Source organism: Lagenorhynchus albirostris, chromosome 1 (genome assembly GCF_949774975.1).
Source record: "Lagenorhynchus albirostris chromosome 1, mLagAlb1.1, whole genome shotgun sequence".
In the NCBI taxonomy this organism is placed as follows: Eukaryota; Metazoa; Chordata; class Mammalia; order Artiodactyla; family Delphinidae; genus Lagenorhynchus; species Lagenorhynchus albirostris.
Window position 1 is genome coordinate 77,333,245 of NC_083095.1, and position 22,507 is coordinate 77,355,751.

The 22,507-nt window shown below is 44.7% G+C and overlaps 1 protein-coding gene across 1 annotated transcript in view; it reads right to left on the minus strand.

Annotated features, from left to right (window-relative positions):
• The window catches only part of RYR3 (ryanodine receptor 3), a 563,044-nt gene that overhangs the window by 66,021 nt on the left and 474,516 nt on the right, over positions 1-22,507 (minus strand). The window contains 6 exon segments of the mRNA XM_060146948.1: positions 1,613-1,933; positions 7,989-8,119; positions 16,660-16,741; positions 18,109-18,347; positions 20,239-20,299; positions 20,692-20,741. Coding sequence (XP_060002931.1) covers positions 1,613-1,933; positions 7,989-8,119; positions 16,660-16,741; positions 18,109-18,347; positions 20,239-20,299; positions 20,692-20,741 — 884 coding nt within the window.

Here is a 22,507-nt window from a genome sequence, read left to right on the forward strand (position 1 = left end):
GGGACCTGGGACTATGGTTCCAGCCTTCTTGAAGAGAAAGATAAAACTTACATGTCTCATCGAGTTTCTTAAATGGAATATCCTATTGGTCTAATCCATAATAAAGATGAGAATCAGAGTAATTATTTAAAGATTAGTGAAATAAAATTCTCAAGAGTCATGAACCATTCACAAAGTGCATTGATGCGTGTTTTGTGTATTTCAAAGGTTCTTTCATGTAGGGCGTTTCGACTAGAAACAGCCTATAATCCAGCACTTTTTCTTTTTAATCTCACTTTACCTTATTTTTTGCTTTCATAAATACAGCTGTTTTAGAAAGAGAAGGCGAAAACAGTTCTCTGCTGAGAAGCATTAACCAACAGGTGGAAACTTCACGTTTCACACTCCAGCCTTCACCGGGCTGCATTTCTGCCCTGGATCTGCAATCGGAATGGCTGTTCCAGATATGGCTGATTTGAGGTTGCTATTTAAAATGGACTCTGTTTTAGGCACCAGGAATGAAGCGGCCTAACTGAATGAGATATGGGTTCACCTGTGAAATAACAGGTCCCGTTCAGTTCCCATCAGGGTGCTGTGACATCTTTCCACTGCACCTCTGTGGAAGCTAAGGGAGTCCATCCTTCCATCACCTTCCTTCCCTTAATCCAGATTTAGAAATTAGAGCTCCTCAACAAATTGCCTTAGGGTTAACAATATTCCTGGGCTAATAGGTAAGAAAGGAATGCCAACTTTATCTACTCGTATGTTCCCAGAGGTCTATACTGTCTAGGAGCCATCAGTACCCGAAGTATTTATAATTTGAAGTTCATTTCAGAGACAGGAAGGCGGTAGAAGTTTTCTTCCTTGGAATATCTACTCATTTGTCCGGGAAGCTAATAGCTACCACTGATCCCACCGCTGTGTTTTATGGTTAGGAGCTATGGTCCATCAAAACCGCAGGTCCATCAAAGGCAATGACTTTGCTTTAGCTTCTGTCTTCTCAACTCTACTCTGAAAGAGGACACTAAAATACTCATGGTTTCCTGACTGTGGAAAGTGTGGTTACTAATTTTCCAAGGTTCTCCTCTTTTGGAGTTGTTTCAGGAGCAGAAAATCAGCCAACAACATTCATTAAGAGCCTACTGCATGCAAGGAGGAATACAAGACAAGACGGAACTCCTAGTGAGGCTACTGTGAACCTAAGTTAGAGAGCGTCTTAGGAAGCATAAAGTGAAATACAAATGCTAGAAACTTACAGTACAGCCCAGATGGGAGTGAGTTTTGTACGTGTGGAAAACACGCAGGATCACTTACCGAGAAAACATGGACAATTATTACTGTAGGAGCAAATGGAATTCTTAAGTACCAAAAGCAAATAAGCAATGATCATGGGAGTTGGGTAGAGTTTATCAAGAAGGGCTTCCTGGAGATTCGAGGGACCTGGATTAGTTGGGGAGTTAGGCAGGAGCATTTGCTCCAGGAGGCTCTACAGGGGAATAAGTCAATTCTTTTCACTGTTAAATAACTAAGTGCGGGGAGGGGGAATAGCTTAAAGATAGACTAAGAGAAGAAAAGAAAGTCCAGGCGTCTTGGTGCTGGGGTCGGGGCCGGGGAGGAAAGGCACGTGTGGTACCTGCAATGCGCTTCATCCAGGAGGCCTCATCGATGCCCAGGTTGTTGTTGATGATTTTCAGAATGTTGCCCAGGATGACACTGAGGTGTTCAGAGGTGACCTTGGTGCACCAGGGCCCTGTGCTGGGGGGCAGGTGCTCAGGCCCCCGCTCCCACCAGTAGGACAGGTAGTTGCAGAGCATGGGCAAGATCACCTCGATGACGTGGGGCATCTCCGTGTACCGGGCCCCTGACTCGGCCAGGTCGTTGATTTCCTTCATCAGGCCTTCCAGCTGGGGGATGTCAGGGCACATCTCCTCCACCGTGTCTGGCATCCCCAGAACTGACCGAGAGGGACAGGAAGAATAAAGGGACAGTAATTCAAAAGCACAAATAGTGCGACCTTCTCTCTCTCTGTCCACCCCTCCTTTGGTCTTTAGACATAATTTTCCACCCCAGAACCTCAAACAAGTCAGCTCCGGATACAGGGGAGCTTTTGCTCTCCTGCTGCCTTTGTAAAGACTGAAGCTTCCAGAGGCTGGGTTATCTTCTAGATGTCATACTCAGGTTAGAACACTTAAACTGAATCTTAGAGGAGCATAACAGAGACATGGCCGAGGGACATTTCATAAGACTTCTCTGTGATACAGTCAGTCTCTTGCTTCTCCATCTTGGCCTCAGTGCATGCAGGAAAGGCAGGGCTAGGAGAAAAGCAACCCATCGGTGTTGAGTTGCCAATTTGTGGTTGGGTCACCTGGATCATGTCTGTACTGCTTCAAAAAGGAAAAAGAAACATCTTGCATCAGAGATTCTTTCAGCTGGACCAGAGACAACACCTTCCATCCAGTTGACATCTCGGGGAAGAAAACTTTGCACATACATTGATTTCTGCATTTACAAAAGAAGTTATTGATGACCTGAAGGAACCTTTGCCAAGACCTCTTGTCATTCGCTTAAACCTTTTTGTTTCTGAAGGTTTATGTGCAGGGAATAGTGAGTCAGCCCTATCTCTTCCTCACACTGAGTGACTGAGGCCGCTTCACTGAACGAGGACACACAGGATGAGATGATGACAGCGTTCAACATTAAACGTTGTCAGATACAAGAATAGCAAAAAGAAGAAGCCAAGGGGATATGTGTCTTGTTCTTCTTAAGGCAAAAGACACTCTTTCCCTCCAAGATGGGAGGAGAGACCAGAAACATCCTGAGGTTCCTGACGGGTGAGACAAAAACAAGGGCTCTGAGTGGCAGGGCGGGGCATGGTTGAAAAGCAGCACGAGCCGAAAGCTCTGCAGAGCGTCCATTTATGTCATAGCCCCCAGGGTCCACCTGGGCCTGGGAGGCAGCTCATTGCAGACTCCACCCACAGGCCAAACTTCTCACAGTGGGGCCGAAGCATCAGACACCAGGGGGGCTAGGGAGTCAGAGAAGCAACAGGAAAATGTGGTGCATTTTAGATCCACTAGTGGAGCCTATTAGATCCACTAGAAGATTTGAGGAAATTCTTTTTGATATTAGGAGTAAAGTGTAAAGTTCTCATGAATTTCAAAGGACAAAGCAGAAACTTCAAATAAAATGTGACATTTAGTGAACTGGGTTGTGCCTGTAGGCCCTTTGCCACGGGGTTACTGCTGGTGTGAAATCTCTCTTTTCTAGATTTTAAGTCCATAGGAATGGAAGTGTTAATGAATAAGAGGCCACAGCAAATTCCTTGGCTTTTAGGAATATTGGCCAATTGAAGGGACTGTCTTGATTTCTGTCATAATTTTCCTGCCTGGAGCAGAGATCCAGAATAATCCTGGCTGCCTTGGAGACAATGAATCGGTAGCTGTTACAAGTGGTTCTAGGAGACGGTGTGCAGCTGCACAGTGATGGACGATTCGGAAGAGCCTCCCTGCTATGGAGCAGGCCCTATGAGGTGCTAACACCCTTTCCCTAACTGTGATTTTCTGTTGCTATCGGTATGGCCTTTTGGCAGGGAGAAGGCTACAGATCTCTCTTCCTTGGAAGTTAGGAGTGAACCAGTGTCCTTTAAATCCAGACAATTCAAAAGGACTAGTAGCATGAAAGCCAAAGAACATCGAACTCCTATGATTTACAGCGTAAGGGAATTATACAGGTTAGACACCATCCACTGCCAATGCTGGTCATTTGCAGAGAACAAGTCCAGCCTGTACCTTGCTGCAGAGCAGCAAGAATCGGGGGTGACATCAACATGGGGGTCTGGGGAGACTCTCATGAACAAAATCGTTTGACACATACAGTGTCAGAATCAATAGGTACGAACAGTACCGTCAAACATTCTACCGTCAAGCTCTGCACACAGAACAATGCCAACTGCCACAGATGCAACTGAAGTTTACAACTGTTTGCTGTAAAATTATACGTGAGAAGGCTCGGGGCGTGTGTGTGTTTAAATGTCACACAGAGAATACATCATCATGGACACTTTTTTTTCCTACCTAAGAGAAACACAGAGTTGCTTGAGGTTGCTTCACTGGAGTCATTACAATGACCTTTAAAAGTTATTTATATGTAGTTGGTCCTCGAGGGGAAGAAACATTTGTGATGTACGTGTTGTTTTGTTCTTCAAATGCCACATAATAAACCCGCAGAATGAATGCTGCTGAGTTATCTACCTGAAAAACAGCTCAGCTGGGTCCTATTAGAATCAGACACAAGAATGTAAGAGGGGACCATTAGAACACACTGGCCTTTCATCTGCTAGATCAATGGTTCTCAAAGTGAAATCCTCCCACCAGCAGTGGCAGCATCACCTGGAAACTTGTTAGGACCTTCAGAATCCAGACTTACTGAATTAGAAACTCTAGGGGTAGGACTTGGCCTTCTTTAGCAAGCCTTTCGAATGATTCTAATACATCCTAGTGTCTGAGAACCACTGGGAACCACTGAGTTAGATTCCAAAGTAGTATTTTCTTCACCAAGCAGCTCTTCCCTCAAGAAGACAGCATCAGAGAGCGCCGTCTCTGTAGTATAGGCAGACAGCTTACATGGAAACTGGACCTCCTTTCTCTCTGGTTGATTTTTCCAATAAGGATTTGGGAAGTAAACTGGCTGGTGAGTAGGATGTTTTGGTCAATCTACTATTCTGATTAATAGACTACTGCCACACATAACCAAAGATTTTATCTAGTTTTATCTAGCACATAACAGTATTAGACCTTTTCCAGTGTTTGGATGAGTCAGAAAATGCTCCAGGACATTACAAGATAGAAGAGTTCCTAATATGAGTAACTCCGCTGGCAAAACACCAACTGTTAATTAATAGAGATGCCCAACTGACTGAAGCCTTGATAAATCAGTTCATATTGTATTTCTCAACCAAAGACTCACATCATTGGTCACGTCACATCATCTGTCACATTCCTTTCCCTGCTTGGTCCCTCAGGCCACCTACTTTGTATAAGGAATGAAGTCTACCTTCTCAGAGTCCATCAAGCCATCAGTCATTCTCTGGCTCCAGGCAAAGCTGGTTATCCCAGAATAAATATTCGCGTACACTCTACTTTTCAACAGCCATACACATGGTCAGCATTCAGTCTTTGTTGATTCATTTTTTTTTTTTTAAGATTTGATTTTATTTATTTTTGGCTGCCTTGGGTCTTTGTTGCTCTGCACGGGCTTTCTCTAGTTGCGGTGAGCGGGGTCTACTCTTCCTTGCGGTATGCGGGCTTCTCATTGCTGCGGAGCATGGGCTCTAGGTGGGTGGGCTTCAGTATTGTGGCGTGTGGGCTCAGTAGCTGTGGCTCGCAGGCTCTAGAGCGCAGGCTCAGTAGTTGTGGCGCACAGGCTTACCTCTGGGAGCTCAAGAGCAGAGTAGGTCTCTCTCTTTCCCAAGGTGCAAGCTCTATACGTTGGTGATACACAGAGACACACTTTTTCTTGAATCACAGTTGGAGCAGAATAAACGTATAAGTATCCAGCACTGTCATGACTGGACCCATGTCCCTCTGGAGTTGGGGAGCAACATTTTTGCTGGCTTTTGCCTACAGATGTCACAGCCCTTCCTCAACATTGCCAAAGCCTGCTCAGTTGTTCAGCTCCTACTTTAGCTGCAAGATGTGACTCATTCGGAATCATGAGATGGCAGAGAAAAACAAGGTTGGAACTATATTTTTCCTAGTCCATGAAAGAGGAGGAAGGGTGAGATGAGGCTAAGGAGGTTGGGGAATTAACTGAGAGACTTTGGAACGTGGAGGCATCTTGGCGATGCTTCTCCCTCGACGAGCTCTGAGAACACTAGTCTCCGCCGTATTCTAGGCTCAGGAAGAGAACTTTAAACAGTCTTGTCTAAATTGTCCTGGTCATCCTTTCTGGGGCTCATGTGCTTCTTTTATCTGAAGTAATAAAAGCAAGTGAGAATAGAGCCACCAAGGCTTATTAGTACTCTGGATCCTTAGACGGAAAGAAGAGTGGTGACAGAGAAGAGTGTGACAGGAACCTTTCCTCTCCTAGAACCCCTAGGACCCATGAGAGCTTGAAAAGGGGGCTTGAACCAAATGGAATGGATGCACAGTCTAGTCACCTGCTGGTACTGTGCATCAATATTTTAAGAAAATATGGGTTCTGAATAGGACAGGTTCTGGTTAGAAATGGTTTACTATGATTTTTTGGGGTCTGTTTTTCTTAATATTGATCAGACCCACGGTGTGGTAATTTTTGCTTCATGTCGCATCAAATCATTGTAGTTCTTTCCCGTTGGAGTCCAGGCTTCCTTCAAGGTTCCTGCTGGAAGCTCCTCTGTTCTAATCCATTGCCATTCAGCAGGATCACAATTCATCCATACGTGGGGACTCTCTCTTCTACCCTCCAGAAGCAGGTTTACCACCTGCCTTGGATTCCAGTTCTAGGTTATCCTAGAAGAGGGGGTGGGAAAACTTTTCCTATAAAGGGGTCAGACAGTAAATAGGTTAGCCATTGCAGGCCCGACAGTCTTTGCTGCCACTACTCAACTGTGTCACTGCAGTTGAAGGGGAACAGAATGGGCCACCCCCAAATACGCCCCTTTGGCAGAGGGGTTACTTTGAGCTGATTAGTTTTAAGAAACTGCAGACCCAGGAGAGTGTCTGAAAACAGAGTTACTCTTTGGTAAGGAAAATCTGCATTTATAAGGAAAGTTCACCTTAGATACAAGTGCCTGTACCAGAAGAGAGCTCTTGCCCGAGATCACTTTTTCATCTGAAAGACTCATGTGCATGGCAGGGCAAACTGTTCACCAAATCCTTCCTCTTCTCACTTTCCCATGAATGGCTACCCCCTTTGAAGCCCCAGACGCCTAACCCTTTCCGTAGATCAGGATGGTGTATAAGCCTCAATTGTTGGGCTGGTTTTGAGCCTCATATCTTTGTGGGGCTCCCTTATGTACACATAGGTACATGAGTAAAAGTCTGTCTTTCTCCTGTCATTCTGTCTCTTTTTAGTGGGGGGGTTCTCGGCCAAGAACGATGAAGGGTAGAGGGAAAATTATTTTTCCTCCCCTACACAGTGCTAAAGCAGCTGCAGACCACATGTAAATGAGTGGGTGTGGCCATGTTCTAATAAAACACCATCTACAAAAATCAGCAGCAGGCCAGATGAGGCCCGTGGCCAGAGTTTGCCGACCACTGTTCTAGAACTCAGTGCATCAACACTCCTGTCAAATTCTCTTTCTTGTAGAATTTCAGTTCCTTCTTGTGTTTTTCTCTGCTTTATTTTCCCCGAAGATGGAGAACACGTGGTTATCATCCTTGGAAACATGGCCTGTCTGTGGACTTGAAGAGTGTAACGAGGGTTTCCCTGGTGGCGCAGTGGTTGAGGGTCCACCTGCTGATGCAGGGGACACGGGTTCGTGCCCCGGTCTGGGAAGATCCCACATGCCGCGGAGCGGCTGGGCCCGTGAGCCATGGCCGCTGAGCCTGCGCGCCCAGAGCCTGTGCTCCGCAACGGGAGAGGCCACAGCAGTGAGAGGCCCGCGTACCAGAAAAAAAAAAAAAAAAGAAGTGTAACAAGGTTATTAGTGCAGCTGTGCCCCTCCCACTGACACTCTGGAAAGGAACTGTAAAGGGCAGTCATATCCCCAGGTGCAGAAAGAGAACGGAGACCAGGGAAGACAGGAGAACCTGAATTTTTAGGAATCAAGGGATTTAGAAATCAACTACACTGTCTCCTCATTTTACAGAAGATGAAACCAAAGTCTAGTGCTAACAAAGTACCTGCCTGTGCCCACTTTTCCAGCAAGATGGAGATGTGCCACACGGTCCCAGTTCTGACCTCCTGGCCGCTCCCAGACCACGTGAACCAGCCACAGTGCTGCAGGCTGCCGTCCCTGCCTGCGTGGCCTTCCCTCCCGCTGCTTTCTTCAAGCACATCAGTGATGACCTCTGTGGGATGATACTTACTAGACCTCTCCCTGGGGGTTTTGGCGTTGAAGACTGAGAGTGGGTTGTAGCAGTCAAGGGTGGGCTCCAGGAATGCCACTGGTATGGCACCTGCCAGTGAGGCCAGGCATTCTCCGAGGGCAGGACGTTGCCTGGAAACAAAGAAGTCCATTTAGAAGTGGTGACAGCCCCATGCTGGCCCCATGCATTGGTGGGCCACTTCCCCATAGATGGCTCCCCTGGACAGCCTGGGCCCCAGGCTCAGCAAGGTTGCATGCTCTTCCCCCTCCCTCAGCTTTCTCTGGACACTAACCAACGGTTTACAATGGTCTCACTCCCTGGTACCTAGTTCTTAAGCAACTAAGGTGATATAATACACTGTGTAGCTTTGTTCTTCTCTCCCAGCATCTCTGAGGGCAAGTTTTGCTGGCATCCAAATTGAATCGGATCTTCCTGGTTCCCAGAATGTTTTGAAATCTTCTGTGTAATTTCTCTGTGCCTGTTCCCTGTGACTGGAGCTTGTGTCCACCAGTGGGAACAGCAGATAATGGGCCAAAAGCACCAATAAGGCACAAAACTAAAAGCCTGCTTTGCGAGAGAAATGACAGGTCCTAAAACACATTGCTTGATTTAGATGAAAGAGCTCTGACACCTATTACTTCTCTTTTTTTCCACAAACATTTGTGTTTCCACCATGTATTAAGCTCTGGGTTTTAAGTCCTTCTGTGAAACAAGCAATCAGTCAAAAACAAAACGCTTGGGATTCCTAGTTCAGATTTGTATCGGATTGGCCAAAAACCCGAACGAACTCTTTGGCCAACCCAATCGTTCTCCGGCTAAGAGGCGTTGTGCTCCTTGCAGGATAACCAAGGCTGCAAGAATAACTGATGGGAACCAGCCCACCAGCTGGTCAAAGCAGAGCTAGTACTGAAATAGTGCTTCCCCCTCGCAGACCTGGGCTTAGCCTTGGAGTTGTACTTTCTAACCCCGCAGGTCCTTTCTGCTAGTGAGATGACACAGTGACAGTGCTGGCTAGAAGGGCCCCATATGGGGACTGACATCTGTTGCTTTCTGATGAATGGGAGACCAGAGCCATCTGGTTTCCACCCATCAATATCTTTTCTCTGCCACTCACTGGCATTCAATCACAGACAGACTACATGCCCGCCTTGTGAGTTACACAAGTGATGTCAGTTTCCAAACAAGGGGAAACATTTCTTCCAATAATGTGAGTCCTTTGTTAGACTGTGATACAAAGATAGCTAGTGGGAAATGCAGACAGTAGGTCGATAATGAAGAGTTGGAAGGGCTTACAGGGTTCAGGCTTACAGGGTTGCTGCCTTCCTCTGTGACTGATGAACTCAAATTGAGCATGGATACTGTGTATATGAAGCCCAGTAGCAGAAGCTTTGGGAGTGGGGGGTGTCAGGCTGCATCTTGGGGGCTGTTACAGAATCATCATGGAGAAAACCGCCGGCTAGAGAGGGCACACTTGGAGCCAAGAGCAAACAACCTACTACTGCAATTCTGTGGAAACAGGAAGGCATTCAGTTCTCAGGGTTCCCTTCAGCTCCCACCAAAACCCAAACCCAAGACCGCGTTAACTGCCCTTCACTATGACAACAGCCACCGATTCCAGCAGCACCAAGAAGAAAGAATGTCAAAGCTGCAGGGTCTCTGGATGGGATAACAAGCATTTACTATGGGGCAAGGCAGGGGGCTGGCTAGGGGAGTCACTGTTTACTGAGGGGTGAGCGAGGTAGTCCTAACCTTGGCCTTTGGCTTCCAGGTGGTGAAATGAATGCGGGAAGGAAACACAGAACCCTGATGCAGTATGACAAAATAACACGTCTTTATGGTCTAATTATAAGGATTAAAATCAACCTGCAACTTCATTATAGCACACAGGAAGATACACATTTGAGCTGGATTAAAAATGTGATCTTAACTCGTCCTGAAAAACTGACTTGACAGGGCTATCTGGGGTAGAATCAGAATCTGCAGGGGGCTAGCCTGGGGGTACACAGAACTGTTCTGCTTGAGATGCCAGAGGAATCTCCTGGACCAGAGAGAGGAAGGAGGGAGAGGGTGGGTGAGTGAATAGGTAGAAAGCTGTGTATCCCTTGGAATTCCCACACAATCTTAGCCAAGTTAGCAAACTTATGAAAAATGAGATCTTTTCATTACTTTCAAAGACAATTAATATACATGGTTTTATTCCTTATCTTGTATCTTCTTCTTGGGCTCAGCTTTTAGGGGACCAGCTGACAGCTTATTTGGCCACGAAGTATTTGAGCAGATAACTTTCAAATTAGCCTCTAGCAAGCAAGAATGCCCTCAACCGGACAGGCAGCTCTCAGCTAACAGCACAGCCTTGTCCTTCCGTGGAAGGTCTGTCTGTTAACTCGCCCCATCCAGGTCTGCTCTGGAGACAGAGCAGCAGCCCCCCTGGGCCCTGTGTGTGCTGCCCGGCTCCATTTGGAGGCTGCATCAGTGGTGGAGGGAGAAAGCAGGGGAGGCAGGGGGGCTGTGGAGACCGCAGAGACCAGGCCCCTCTCTGGGAAGCTTTGCAAAGCTGCTTCACCTCTGAGCAGGCCCGGGCCAGGCCTGTTCTCCCACCTCCCCTTCTCTCCACCTCTTCTTCCCCCATCCCCTCCCTTCTTTGCTACGCTCACGGTGGTGGTGGAGAGGCATGAGAAGGGCCCAACACCCTCAGGGACAGCTGAGCAGAGTGAGGGCCTGTACGCATCAAACATGAGGACACACAGGGGCTGTTTTTTTAGTCAACAGTCTCTCCATTTTAACCAACCCCAGGGGCCAGCCAGTGAGGAGAGATACCCCATTTCCTCTCATTAGTCTTGCCTTTTGAGGAGGAAAAGGAAATAAAGAGTTAAATTACGAAAGGAAAGAAATACCATAGAGAGAGCTTTGAGTAAGGAAAAAAATCTGGGTGAAAATCAGGAATGACCAGGGGTAATATCAAATTTGAGAGCAAATTTTACTTGGCCCAGGGAGGGGAACCTTGGAAACAGCTGGTCCTGGGTTGTCTTGGTACTAAACCCATTATTCCTTCCTTTCTCTTTCTCTCACCAAAATGAAAAGTTGTGATCTCCTGAAAGTGGACTTATAGGAAGTTCATCTGATAAAAGGCAATCCTTGGAGCAAAAGACAGTTCTCTAGTGCTCTGCTGATTCCCTGACTCAAAGGAGAGGGACAAGTATAATATTAATTACTGACAAACTGAGTCTCTACAAGCCCACACACTGGCATTTTCTAGTCTGGAGCACACAGTGATGCTAATCAGTTGTGAGGGAGAAACAACGGTTCTCCTGGCCTCGCTGTTAGAAGTTCTGTAAAAGTAAAGCCCAGAAGTCTGCCAATTAATGTTCCTGGTTGTGAAATACCAGAGTGAATGACCTGGGTCTCCAGGTCCAAGGGGGACTGAGCCTGGCAAAGGCCTGCTGTTAAAATGCTTCTCTGATCATCAGTGCCCCCCCAGGGGGCAGTGTGGGTATAGACCAAGCAGAGCAAGGGCTACAGAAACAGTTCCATGGCAACTAAAGGATCTACTGGAAGAGTTTATCAGTGGATAGAGAAACTCACTCTCCCCCTACCCACCCACCCCCTGCCTTAGCTCTTATTGCCTAGAACAGTATTTTTCATATAATAGTACTTGGTCAATGCTGACAGACTGAAGACGGTTCAATTTACTTTTTTTTAGTTGATTTATAATGTAACAGGTGTGAAGCAAAGTGATTTGGTGTATGTGTGTGTATATATTCTTTTTCAGATTTGTTTCCACTATAGGTTACTACAAGATATTGAATATAGTTCCCTGTGCTCTACAGTAGGTCTTTGTTGTTTATCTATGTTCTATATAGTGGTGTGTATCTGTTAATCCCAAATTCCTAATTTATCCCTCCCTTCCTGCTTTTCACTTTGGTTCAATTTGTATTTCAGTTCTTGTTACTTCCTAAGTTGACCTCTCAATTTTATTTCCATGGACTGGGACCTTGCTTCTCAATGGTCTATCATCCGGGACACAGGCAGAGACAAAGTCATCATGGTAATAATAATTATGCCTGCACATATCTGGTGCTTTGCAATTTTGAAAGTTCCTTCATGTAAATTCCAGAGGATGCTAAGGAGAGGAAGCAACACGTAGCACAGGGGCAGAAAGTGGAGGCAGAGCAAGGTTCTAGATAGAAATACTAGTAATCTCAGTGGTTTAGGGAAAGCCATGTTTGATCAGAACAAAACTGGTCAAAGGGGGCAAAGCAGGAAGGAAGATATAAACATTTCTAAAGTGTGAAGGCAAAAATAAAGTTTTAATTTGAAATAAAATGGAGAGTCAATGCTCAATGCAGTTAATTACAAAACTTAGTTTTCTTGATGCACCCCCATCAAATGCTCTATCAATTAATCAAAGTATATCCAGATTAAAGAATGTTAAGTATTCTCCATGTTTAAATACACGAAAGCCTTTACCCTACCCTGAAATTCTGTATCTGAAAACTTTGCTTGTCAGTGACCATCTCAGTATTGCCTCAATTAGAAAATATCCCGAAAGAGGTCTCCACTCTGTTTCAATGACGTTTTCCTTCTCACAGTCAACACTATCACTGAGGTGTCCGGTTCTTTTCTATGCACAATGCACTCAAGCTATATTGAGTGGTTCCTTTGCAACCCTACAGACATTCATTAGCCAAAGAAACTTCAGTAAAAGGTGGTAGAGAAATGGTGGGTTTCGTTATATTGGGTTGGCCAAAAAGTTCATTTGGGTTTTTCCGTAACATCTTACAGAAAAGCTGGAACAAACTTTTTGGCCAAGCCAATACTTTCCTCCCTAAAACCCACAAGAGCTGGGGAAAAATTTGGGAAGAAATTTAGATCTGTGCTGAAATTAGAAAATGTGTGATAACTTCATACTGCAAAGTATGGACCAAATCAAGTGAAGATGCTGAAACTGAAACATTCTTTCAAGACCTAGAGCAGAGTGTAGACATCATTGGAAGTAAATATGGGGGTTTTGAGGAGCCCAGGAAAGGAGTTTTGCTTGAAACAATGAGACTTAAGGGTGTGAGCAGGCCCTGGGAGACCTGTTGGACGTGTGTGGGACTCAGGTTCCATCCTGCAGAGTGGCAGGCAGGACCAGAGTAGGAAGGAGTGTGCATGCCATCTGCCACAACTATGACCTGGACGCCTGGCCTGGAGAACCAGTGGAGGTGAGGTAGAGTGAAAGAGTGAGAAGTAACCTGTTTTGTAGCTGCTGCCTCAACTCCTCTAAAGCAGAGAAGAAACATACATTAAATCACTAAGCAAAAGGCCTATTCTATAGGATGCACCAGGAATTTCACCAACCTCTCATCTGCACCAGCTGTTTACTCTGGTTGAGGAAGGACACCAAAGGATAAGGGTGGATGACTCCTAGGGCTAAAGGCACTGCTGATACGGTGAGAAAGAGTTCTCAGTCAGCTTCTAGGTTTTGAAGCTGCCTGATGTTTCAGCCCCGTCCACTCTCCTCCACTGAACACACATACACGCACACGCATACGTGCATCACACACACACACGTACTCCTTTCCCTTCCTGAGAACTAGAAATGTACCTAATGGCCAAGAAATAGAGTTCAGAGGAAGAATTATCCAGGAAAAAACCAGAAAACTTCTCTCTACCCTCACAGAATATAAGAAGGGATATTAATATGGAGATAGTTTCAGAAAAGAACAATTAGCTAAAAGTTACTGAGGAGAAAATGAGAGATGTGGGAGGTTAAGGAAAAAGCCAATAAATACATATAATTTCGCTCTTTGAACAACAGCTAAGACAAAAAACCCAACAACAATATAATAAAATGAAAGACTCGTTAAATAAACGAGGACCTAGTTCTGAAGACGGAGGGGGCATATTAAGTTCTGAGAAGAAGTGCAGGGGCTGATACAGAAAGGACAACCCCGGGAGACGGTAGTAGTGAAGTGAATGAGCTTCAAGACCAAAGAAAGAACCCAGTGAGCAGCAGCTTCTCCCCTCCCACGGCAAAGTCACGTGTGTGGGGAACAAATCACCGGATTCAAGGAACACACACTGTCAGAACACAAAGAAGCAAAGGCTATACACTTCCGAGGAAGGAGAATTATGACCCAAGGATTTTATACCACGGAAACTGTTCACATATAAAGTCAAAGGATGATAGTCCAAAATATGCAAAGACTCAAGAGTAGGGCTCTTACAGAAGCAACTACATATGATGAATCTGGCCAACCAAGAGATAAATCAGGGCTTCCCTGGTGGCGCAGTGGTTGAGAGTCCACCTGCCCATGCAGGGGACGCGGGTTCGTGCCCCGGTCCGAGAAGATCCCACATGCCGCGGAGCGGCTGGGCCCGTGAGCCATGGCCGCTGAGCCTGCGCGTCCGGAACCTGTGCTCCGCAACGGGAGAGGCCACAGCAGTGAGAGGCCCGCGTACCGCCAAAAAACGAAAGAGATAAATCAAAGTAAGAGTTTTGGAATGGGAAAGTCACAGTTCAAAAGGATTGGCTACACACTGAATCATTTAAATACAAACCAAGGTAAACAACTCAAGGAACATTAGTTCTAGAATATTCCAAAATAAAATGTATGTGTTATAAGGAATTACATAGCAAAAAAGGAAAGGTCGAAAGGATAGGAAGTAGCTAGAAATGTAAATGTACTAAACTTGCTAATCTTTTTTAAAGTAGAGAATTAATGATGATTTTATCTAAATGATAAATTAAAAATATGAGTTGTATGATAAAGAAATTCAGTTTTTAGCTTCATCCAACAAGACAAAGTTGCAAAGCAATATTATGATCCAACATGTGTAAGAACTTACACATGTAGAAAACACCTGGAATGGTATACACCAAACTGTTACTAGGTGGGGTGGTCTGGGGTGAAGAAAACAGCAGACTTTTAACTTTACATATGTCTGTACTGTTTGATTTCTTTTTTGAATAAGTATGTCTTACTTTCACAATACAAGAGAAAATAAACAAATAAAAGTCATTAATGGTGGCAGCATCACAACTCGAGGATTTTAAATCTTTATGTCCTTAGTTGTTTCATTAACTAATGGAGAGACAACAGGGGCATATTTGATCTAGGGGCTTCTTCAAGCCTGGCTTTCTACCTGTGTGGAGTATAAAACACAGGTACCAATATTCACAGTGCTGTGAGAATATGAATAAAATATAAAAAGTCATATGAAGAAGTCTTTTTCTGGTCTGACATTTCAGAGTTGACCTTTCTTTGAATTTTCTTCTTTTTTAAAAAGAGAATAATGCATAAGCTTTTCAAAAGATTGTATAAAGAAACACATACACATATAGATGTATGTATATACGCACATAGAAACTGACAGAATAAGAAAAGATATTGAGAAAATATTCACAAATGCTTAATGAAAGTAAAGATACCTTCCCTAAGTGAAATTCTGTATTAAACAGAAAAAATTTTATTAAGTTTCTTGTTGATTTGGTATAAAATATGGTTATGACTTTTGTCTGCCCAGTTCCTATTAAAGGATAGAACTATTTATCTATATTTCATGTAAAACAATAAGGAAAGCTACATAGCTCTAAGGAATTACAATCATAATCAAAATAAATTAGTCATTAGTCCTCCAGTTGATTTCTTGAACTCTAGAAGCTACTTAAAAGCAGTAATTATGATGACATAGACATTTCTTCAACATTGTTTGGTTATTAGCACATGATTTCAAGTCATCAGTTCTTGAGTTCTTGAAGGAGCCCAAGTCTTGTCTTTACTTTATTGAGAAATTGCAATTAGAATTTATGTAAGTTTCGATGTGAAATGGGGATTTACCATTGGTTTGTTTGTAAAGGTATCATAAACTGAGGAGGCCCATGGAGCATGGATACCAAGGGGATGTTTAGATTAAATAATTTTAAGCACAGATCAAAATCCTTCAGTATCGTTGACTGAAAAGGCAGAAGAGGGAAAAAACGTCTTCCAAGGGTAAGACTAAGTCTAGGGTTTGGCTAACACTGTGTTTATCTTCCTGATCTTCCCCGTGGATTTAAACAGAACCACACAACACACGGCATTTGATGGTGAAAAGCAGGCGGTCACCGAAGGCCTCCATCGCTCCAGGCAGAGTGGTGAGTAGAGCAGGAAGCTAAGCATCTCAGCAAATCTGCCTGTTCAGACTCAAGACCATTGAAGAGCATCTCTGCTTTCAAAGTGTGGACTTGTCTAAAACTACAGCTAATGTGACAGCCGAGAATGGTAAAGGTCCAGGGCTGTATCACACAGAAACTCATTAAACACTAAAGCAACCGCCTCACGTCCCTTGAGCTTCTCAGCAAGCTTTAACCACAGGAACTCTGGAGGCTATTTGGAAACTGTGATTATGAAAAAAGAGACATTTCTTCGACTTTTTTTTGGCCACCAGCACATGATTTAGCTTGGCTATATTGCTGCTCCAGCCACATACATTCTGCAGCTATCGCCAGGGAAGGCATACATCTCAGAAGCCTCATTAACACATTTTATACTGCCGTAAACATTTCATACCCTAGGCTCAAAATCACCAAGCCATTTCAGTGAGCATTTCGCTTTTGCTGGATTGAAAAGATGCTATTGTTAAATGTTTAAAGATGTAAGTAACACATTCAGCCTGAATGTGTTAGCTTCTTTTGTTCGCTAATTACCTTTCAACATAGATGTTCTTTCCTGTCCCAAGGGAGTAGAGGCTGCACAGTATATGGTAGCATGAAATCTGCACGTCACCCACTGAAAAGACCAAACAAGAGCTGTCATTCCTGTTCATCAATCCCAGTGGCCCACCTCCTGCACGCAGAAAGGGTCTGCAAACAGAAAACATGTGGTGGCATCACCTAAGAGCCAAAGACCTCTCTTTCTCTCTTTTTTAACAAATATAGCCCCTCTCTACTCAAATGCCAGTTGCTGAACTGGGAGAGGAAACACCAACAGAAAAACACCCTCCATTGAGCTATCCCAATTCCTTTGTAGGACTCCTGACACAGATCACATTGCTTCTCAGGGAAAGGAATCACTTGACTAATGAGTCCTTCCATATGGGTATTTTTTTCCCCTCCAATAGAGGGAGACGCTGTAATCAAATTTTATCCAGAGCACGATCTCCTTCTTTTGAAAGGAAGAATGCAAGAAATCAAAGAAGTTTGAATGAGCCTTTTGTTCCTTTCTTAGGGAGATATGTACAATGTCCCTACCTCTGCAGAGACAGAGCAAAATTCCTCATGTCCACCTGTTCCAAGTCCTCTGATGTTTTTCAAAAGGTAGTTCAACTGTATCATGATTTTGCCGTGTTTCCCAAGGGAAGGGCGTGTTTTGCTTACGAACTTAATGGGCAGGCTACGTGCCTCTATTAACGTATGGAACTCATGATAAGACTGGAACCAATTTAACATAAAGAGAACTAATTTAATTTTTAATTTTTCAACAAGGAAGTGCATTGTGTCCATGACACAGAGTAGCGAGTTTGAATGTTCCCCTACCTGTCCCCCTAACCCCATGGAAATAACTGATTTTCCCCGTCGAAGGCTATGGAAGACACAGCCTTGGCTACTGACAACTGGTTAAACTAATTAAATCATGTGCCACCATTTAAAGTGTGAAACTGAAGCTTGGTGGCAGTATAAGAGGGCCGGACAGGGTACCAAATGCAAACTGAAAGAAAACCAACCCACGACGGTCTTCTACTGGAGGCTTAGACAATGAAATGTTAGCAGCTTCTCTTTGCTCCTGGTATCCAATGAATACATTAAAGCTTCTTTACAGGAAAATTGGTGGTCTGGGAGCAACCTATATCTCTTGCTGGATTTCTCAGATAACCTATTGAAATTAAGTGAGAACACAATGGCTGAGAGCTAAACCAGTGGGTGGGAAAATTCTGGTCCTGAAAAACAGTGGGAAAAGATGAAATATTATATACTCAAATTTGGGCATTTCTTCCCCTCCAAGAGTCTATGACTTCATTTTTAAATCTAAGAAGGGAAAAAGGTGGAAGAGTTATCTCTACTGTGTCCTCAAGGTCAGCCTAAGGGAATGAGCCACACACGTCCTATTGATCCGTGGCCAGATGCACATGAATGCATGACGGGCAGCAGGTGACTCACAGAGTAAATCCACCCCGAACTGATGCTGGGCCACATGCTCAAAGATGGACTTCAGGATGGGGAGCAGAGCCACCGTGGTGTAGTTTATATTCTGAGAGACGCCTTTCTTCTGCGTTCTGGAATGGGTAAACTTGCCGAGCTTCAGGTTTTCTGAAGTCTTCTCTAAGTCTTCGGCTGCATTTTCAAAGAATGCTCGTAACCCGGCCTTCACCAGCTCTGAGCCTGACTTCATGACTGTCCTGTAAGCAAACAATGTTCAAAACCAGAAGCATAATCTGAATCTTTGGCCAACCCCCTTCTTGAGACTGGTGGCTTGCAGTGCAACCTGGGCAGATGTTTGACACCCCACTCACCTGGAAGACACCGAGTCGGGAGAAATGGACAGAGTGGTTATTAGCACCCAGAAAGAAACTGGGATCCACAAGCCCAAAGGGCAGGGGCGTGGGCAGCAACTGGAAGGCATGCTTGATTTGAGGGAATGACTGCTCAACTCTTTGGAAATGGCAGGACGACTTAGAAAGAAACTGATATTGGTCACCTGCTATCTATATAATATTGCAGCTGGCTACATTCTTCTGCAAGTATCTAATTAAAAGGAGGGCGAGGGGAGCTTTTCTTGCAGCTCCACATGGGCTCAGCAACTTTCATAAGGACTAGTTAGAAATATTAGCTCTCCTGTGATGTAGGACCTCTTAGAGAGAGAGAACAGAGAATTAAATCAACTGAAGCTTAGATTTCTATCAGTTTTCAGGGATGTTCTAGCTTGGAGAAGGGGAGTGGAGAAGAGCCAGCCCCTTTTAAAACAGACAGCTTAATCAGACCACCGAAGAAAACATGTGGGAATGGAGATTAGCTATGGGTACCTGGGGCTTTCCCTTAAAACTATTTTATAAAACTTAGAACTGGAACAAAGCCTACAAGTCATCTATTCTTTTCTATATTTCTACATCTTATTCACAAGATTATGACAGGCTTGCTATAAGGACAGATGCTTTTTATCTACAGCATTTTCATGATAGTCAGCCAGCCAATCAGAAAAATAAAAACAAGGAAATAAAGTCAGTGAGGCTTGCTGTAGGTATTTATGAACCGCCCTCCTCAGGTTTTCTCAGGAATGACTACGAAAAAAAAAAAAATGCAGGTCGGTGCGGGTCGGTACGTTTAAGAAAGAGGACTCTCTCTTAAGGCATTTTGCATGCTTTTGGGAATAAAGATTCCTCGTCCCAGTTGCACCCCTGGGATGCTTTGGTCTGGGCGTGAAAATGTTGTGCTGTCGTAATATCTCCACAACATGTTTGTTTCTCTCCGACACTTGAAAATCCCCTTTAACTACCCTTAACTTTTTTAAAAAAAAAACATTCTTAGTTTGTAGAGGATTTTCATCATCTGGCCACTCTTTCAGGTTGGTGCCTCTCTTCTGCGTTGGGTTTTGGGATGTGTGTTCTCCTCTCAACTGTGACAGGGGCCCTGCTTAATGAGTGTGTTAAAGAAAACTCCCTGTCAGTTATTTGCACTGCTTCTCTTTTTTATCTCATCAAATAACTTATATTTATACTACCAGAATATACACACACACACACACACACACACATATATGTATGTATGTGAAAGAAAAGGAAGACTTCCTTTCTTGTTCAGCCATCTTTCCCATCAGACCCTCAGGTCATGGGCTCAAATCTATCTTTGTCTTTGATCTTCTGGGAATCACATCCCCTCCTTGGCCATTTTGAATTCAGAGTGCTAGGGGCCCCCTCTCCCAGGATTCTTATGGCATTGCCACCCATCAGGCAGCTCTTCCTTTTTCTTTTTTTGCGGAGAGTTAGATACGAAGTGGTACTTTGCCACGTTACGTATTTTATCTTCTGAAAGATGAACTTCTCGGTAAGAGAAGACAAGAATTGATCAAATGCTCAGCTTTCGGTATCTGCCATGATGGTGGCTCCCCGTCATGTGAGCTGAGAAACAGAGTGTGCTAACGTCATGGTGGGATCCACCTTTTCCCCATCTTCCCTTTTCTCCCCAGCTCCCGCATAATGGTGACACATCTCCTCTTCAGTACAATAATAAGCAAGGAGAGAGGGCCAGAGAGGGAGTCCTGAGAAACGACTGGAAAATTCTGGGCACACTTACCTTGTGTCAAGTGTCTGAGCTAAGATGTGAAGACAGCTCACCATTGTGGTAGAATCGTTCCCTAAAATCAAAAGTATCACCTGTGACTCCCCAAAGCATTCAGCCTGTCATTTAAACACAATCTTCTCAATAAGCATAAACAGCCCAGCCTTATTAACCACCAGCACACCAAGTGCCAGGCCTCCGTTCGGGCCAAAGCATTTATCTCTGGCCTGACGCATGGCTTTATGATGGCAGTTAGAGGCAGGGCCTAAAGCATTCATTGGCGTGGAAAACCTGAGCTGTTCAAGGCGGGAGAGCGGGGTTTATCATACTTCAGACCAACTTTCTACGGCAAATGTAGGTGACACCTTAGTCCTAAGGCTCAGCTTGCCTGCGGGAGCCACCGATGAAGGCAAAACACAAGTTCAGGATAATTACAGAGGGTGAAGCCTTGAGCAATACTTCTCTTACCAAAGAGGGAAATCCTATGTCGAACAAGAGCAGCGAGTTTGCAGAACAGGCTGAAGCAGAAAAGAATGAAAGTCAGAAAGGGACAGAGATTCAAGGAAGACTCATTTGTACCCCACCCCTTGGCCCCTGTGCAGTAAAACAAAGCGCCTAGTACAACACCCCGGGAAGATGCACTGTGTTCCCCTCAAAGAATCCTCTGGACCACACTAGGACAACATGTGGTTCCCACTGTCTTGCTGGAGAATCACGAGAGGTACCTTGCAGGCAGAAAACAATCCTTCTGCAGCAAGTACCATGTTTTGCAATGAGCCACCTGTTGCAAACCACCTCTTGCTACAGCGTACTATATGTTGAAAGGTTCATCTGTAGAACATTCATGGATAAACGAGGATTCTGGAAGGAAGCATGATTTTTCCATTACTGCAGTGGATTGCAAGCCCTTTCTGTAGCCTTCACTCGGGGGAACAGGGTGTGAGGTCTTAGCTGGAGGTGCGCGAGATGGTGGGATTGGAAGAAAGTTAAAGGTTCAGGTATGGGCAATACTGTGCTGAACCAGAAACATTTCAAGAAATGGCTTTTCTCTGACACCTCCATTAGCCTATAGGCCTGACTGGGTTGCTGTCCTATCTGTGCCTTTGAAGCTAGGAAATCCCATCTGCTACGCTTTCGTGTTTTTTGACCCTATTCCATGCTTTCACCCATACTGTCTACCATGGAACCCCTAGGAGTCCAGTTGTGTCTTACTGTTTTACTTTCCACAGTGTCTAATAGAGGGCTTTGTGCAGTTAGCAAAGAGCCCATGGATGTTTCTGAACACACTCCTGATAGCCCCTGTCTAGGGGCACTATGGCCATCATTTGACCTGTGTTGCTGAAGGTCTTGGGAGGAGATTCCTCAGAACGCTGACATTACTTGACATTGGCACAACTAGGTAAGAACTTAGCAATCCCTTCAGAAAGCAGTCCTTCCTGGTGGAACAGAAAGAGGGGAAGTAAAATAAAATCACCTGGTACAGGCCATGGGCTGCCAAGGTGAGACCTAGCTGAAGTCCTTCCCAAGATCTTCTTAGAAGTCATGGGCGTCTTGCCCCACACAGGGCAAAAACCTTTAGGGGACAGCTCAAATAGAGAAGAAATCCATCCAAGTGTTGGTGGGGATGAAAACTTGTTCACCTCTAAATGGTTTTCAATGAATACCCTGAGCCTTTCTGGGCTGTCTACCGGACACCACAGCCAAAGTCTCTGCTGCTTAGTCATTTGTTTTTGCAGTGGAAATAAGTTGGAAACACTGGCCTAGAGCTTAAGAGAGCTCAGAGTAAGTTAACAGAAATTTGGCAGCCCGCGAGTGTGAAATTAAATATGAACTGCTGCTTCTTTTCTCTTCCCCGGATGTTTCTTTTTTTTTCAGAGTTATGTATCTGATGAAAACTCATGGAGTTGGCGGAGATCCTGGAGGAATATGAGCTCTGTGTTTTAGCTTTCTCGTCTGTAGTCAGCGACTAATCACATGACCCTTTTAGCCTGTAGAATTAGGGGCTGATAAACTCAGTTATTTCTGGCAAAATGCTTCAAAATGAACCCACTCTGTATAAATACAAAATTAACATTTTTCTAACTAAAGCAGATCCTTGGGTTGTTTGATCCTAATATACATGTGGCTCCCCTTGCTGTCGGAAGTGCTTTCTCAGGTATGTCAAGGCCGGGGCCTGAAATTTCCAAAGGCCCTTCTTTGTTGCCTGTGGGACCCACGATGCAAGCAGAGGCACCGTCCTTCACCCAGAGTTATGAGGGGCCAGAGTCCCCAGGCGCCTCTCTCT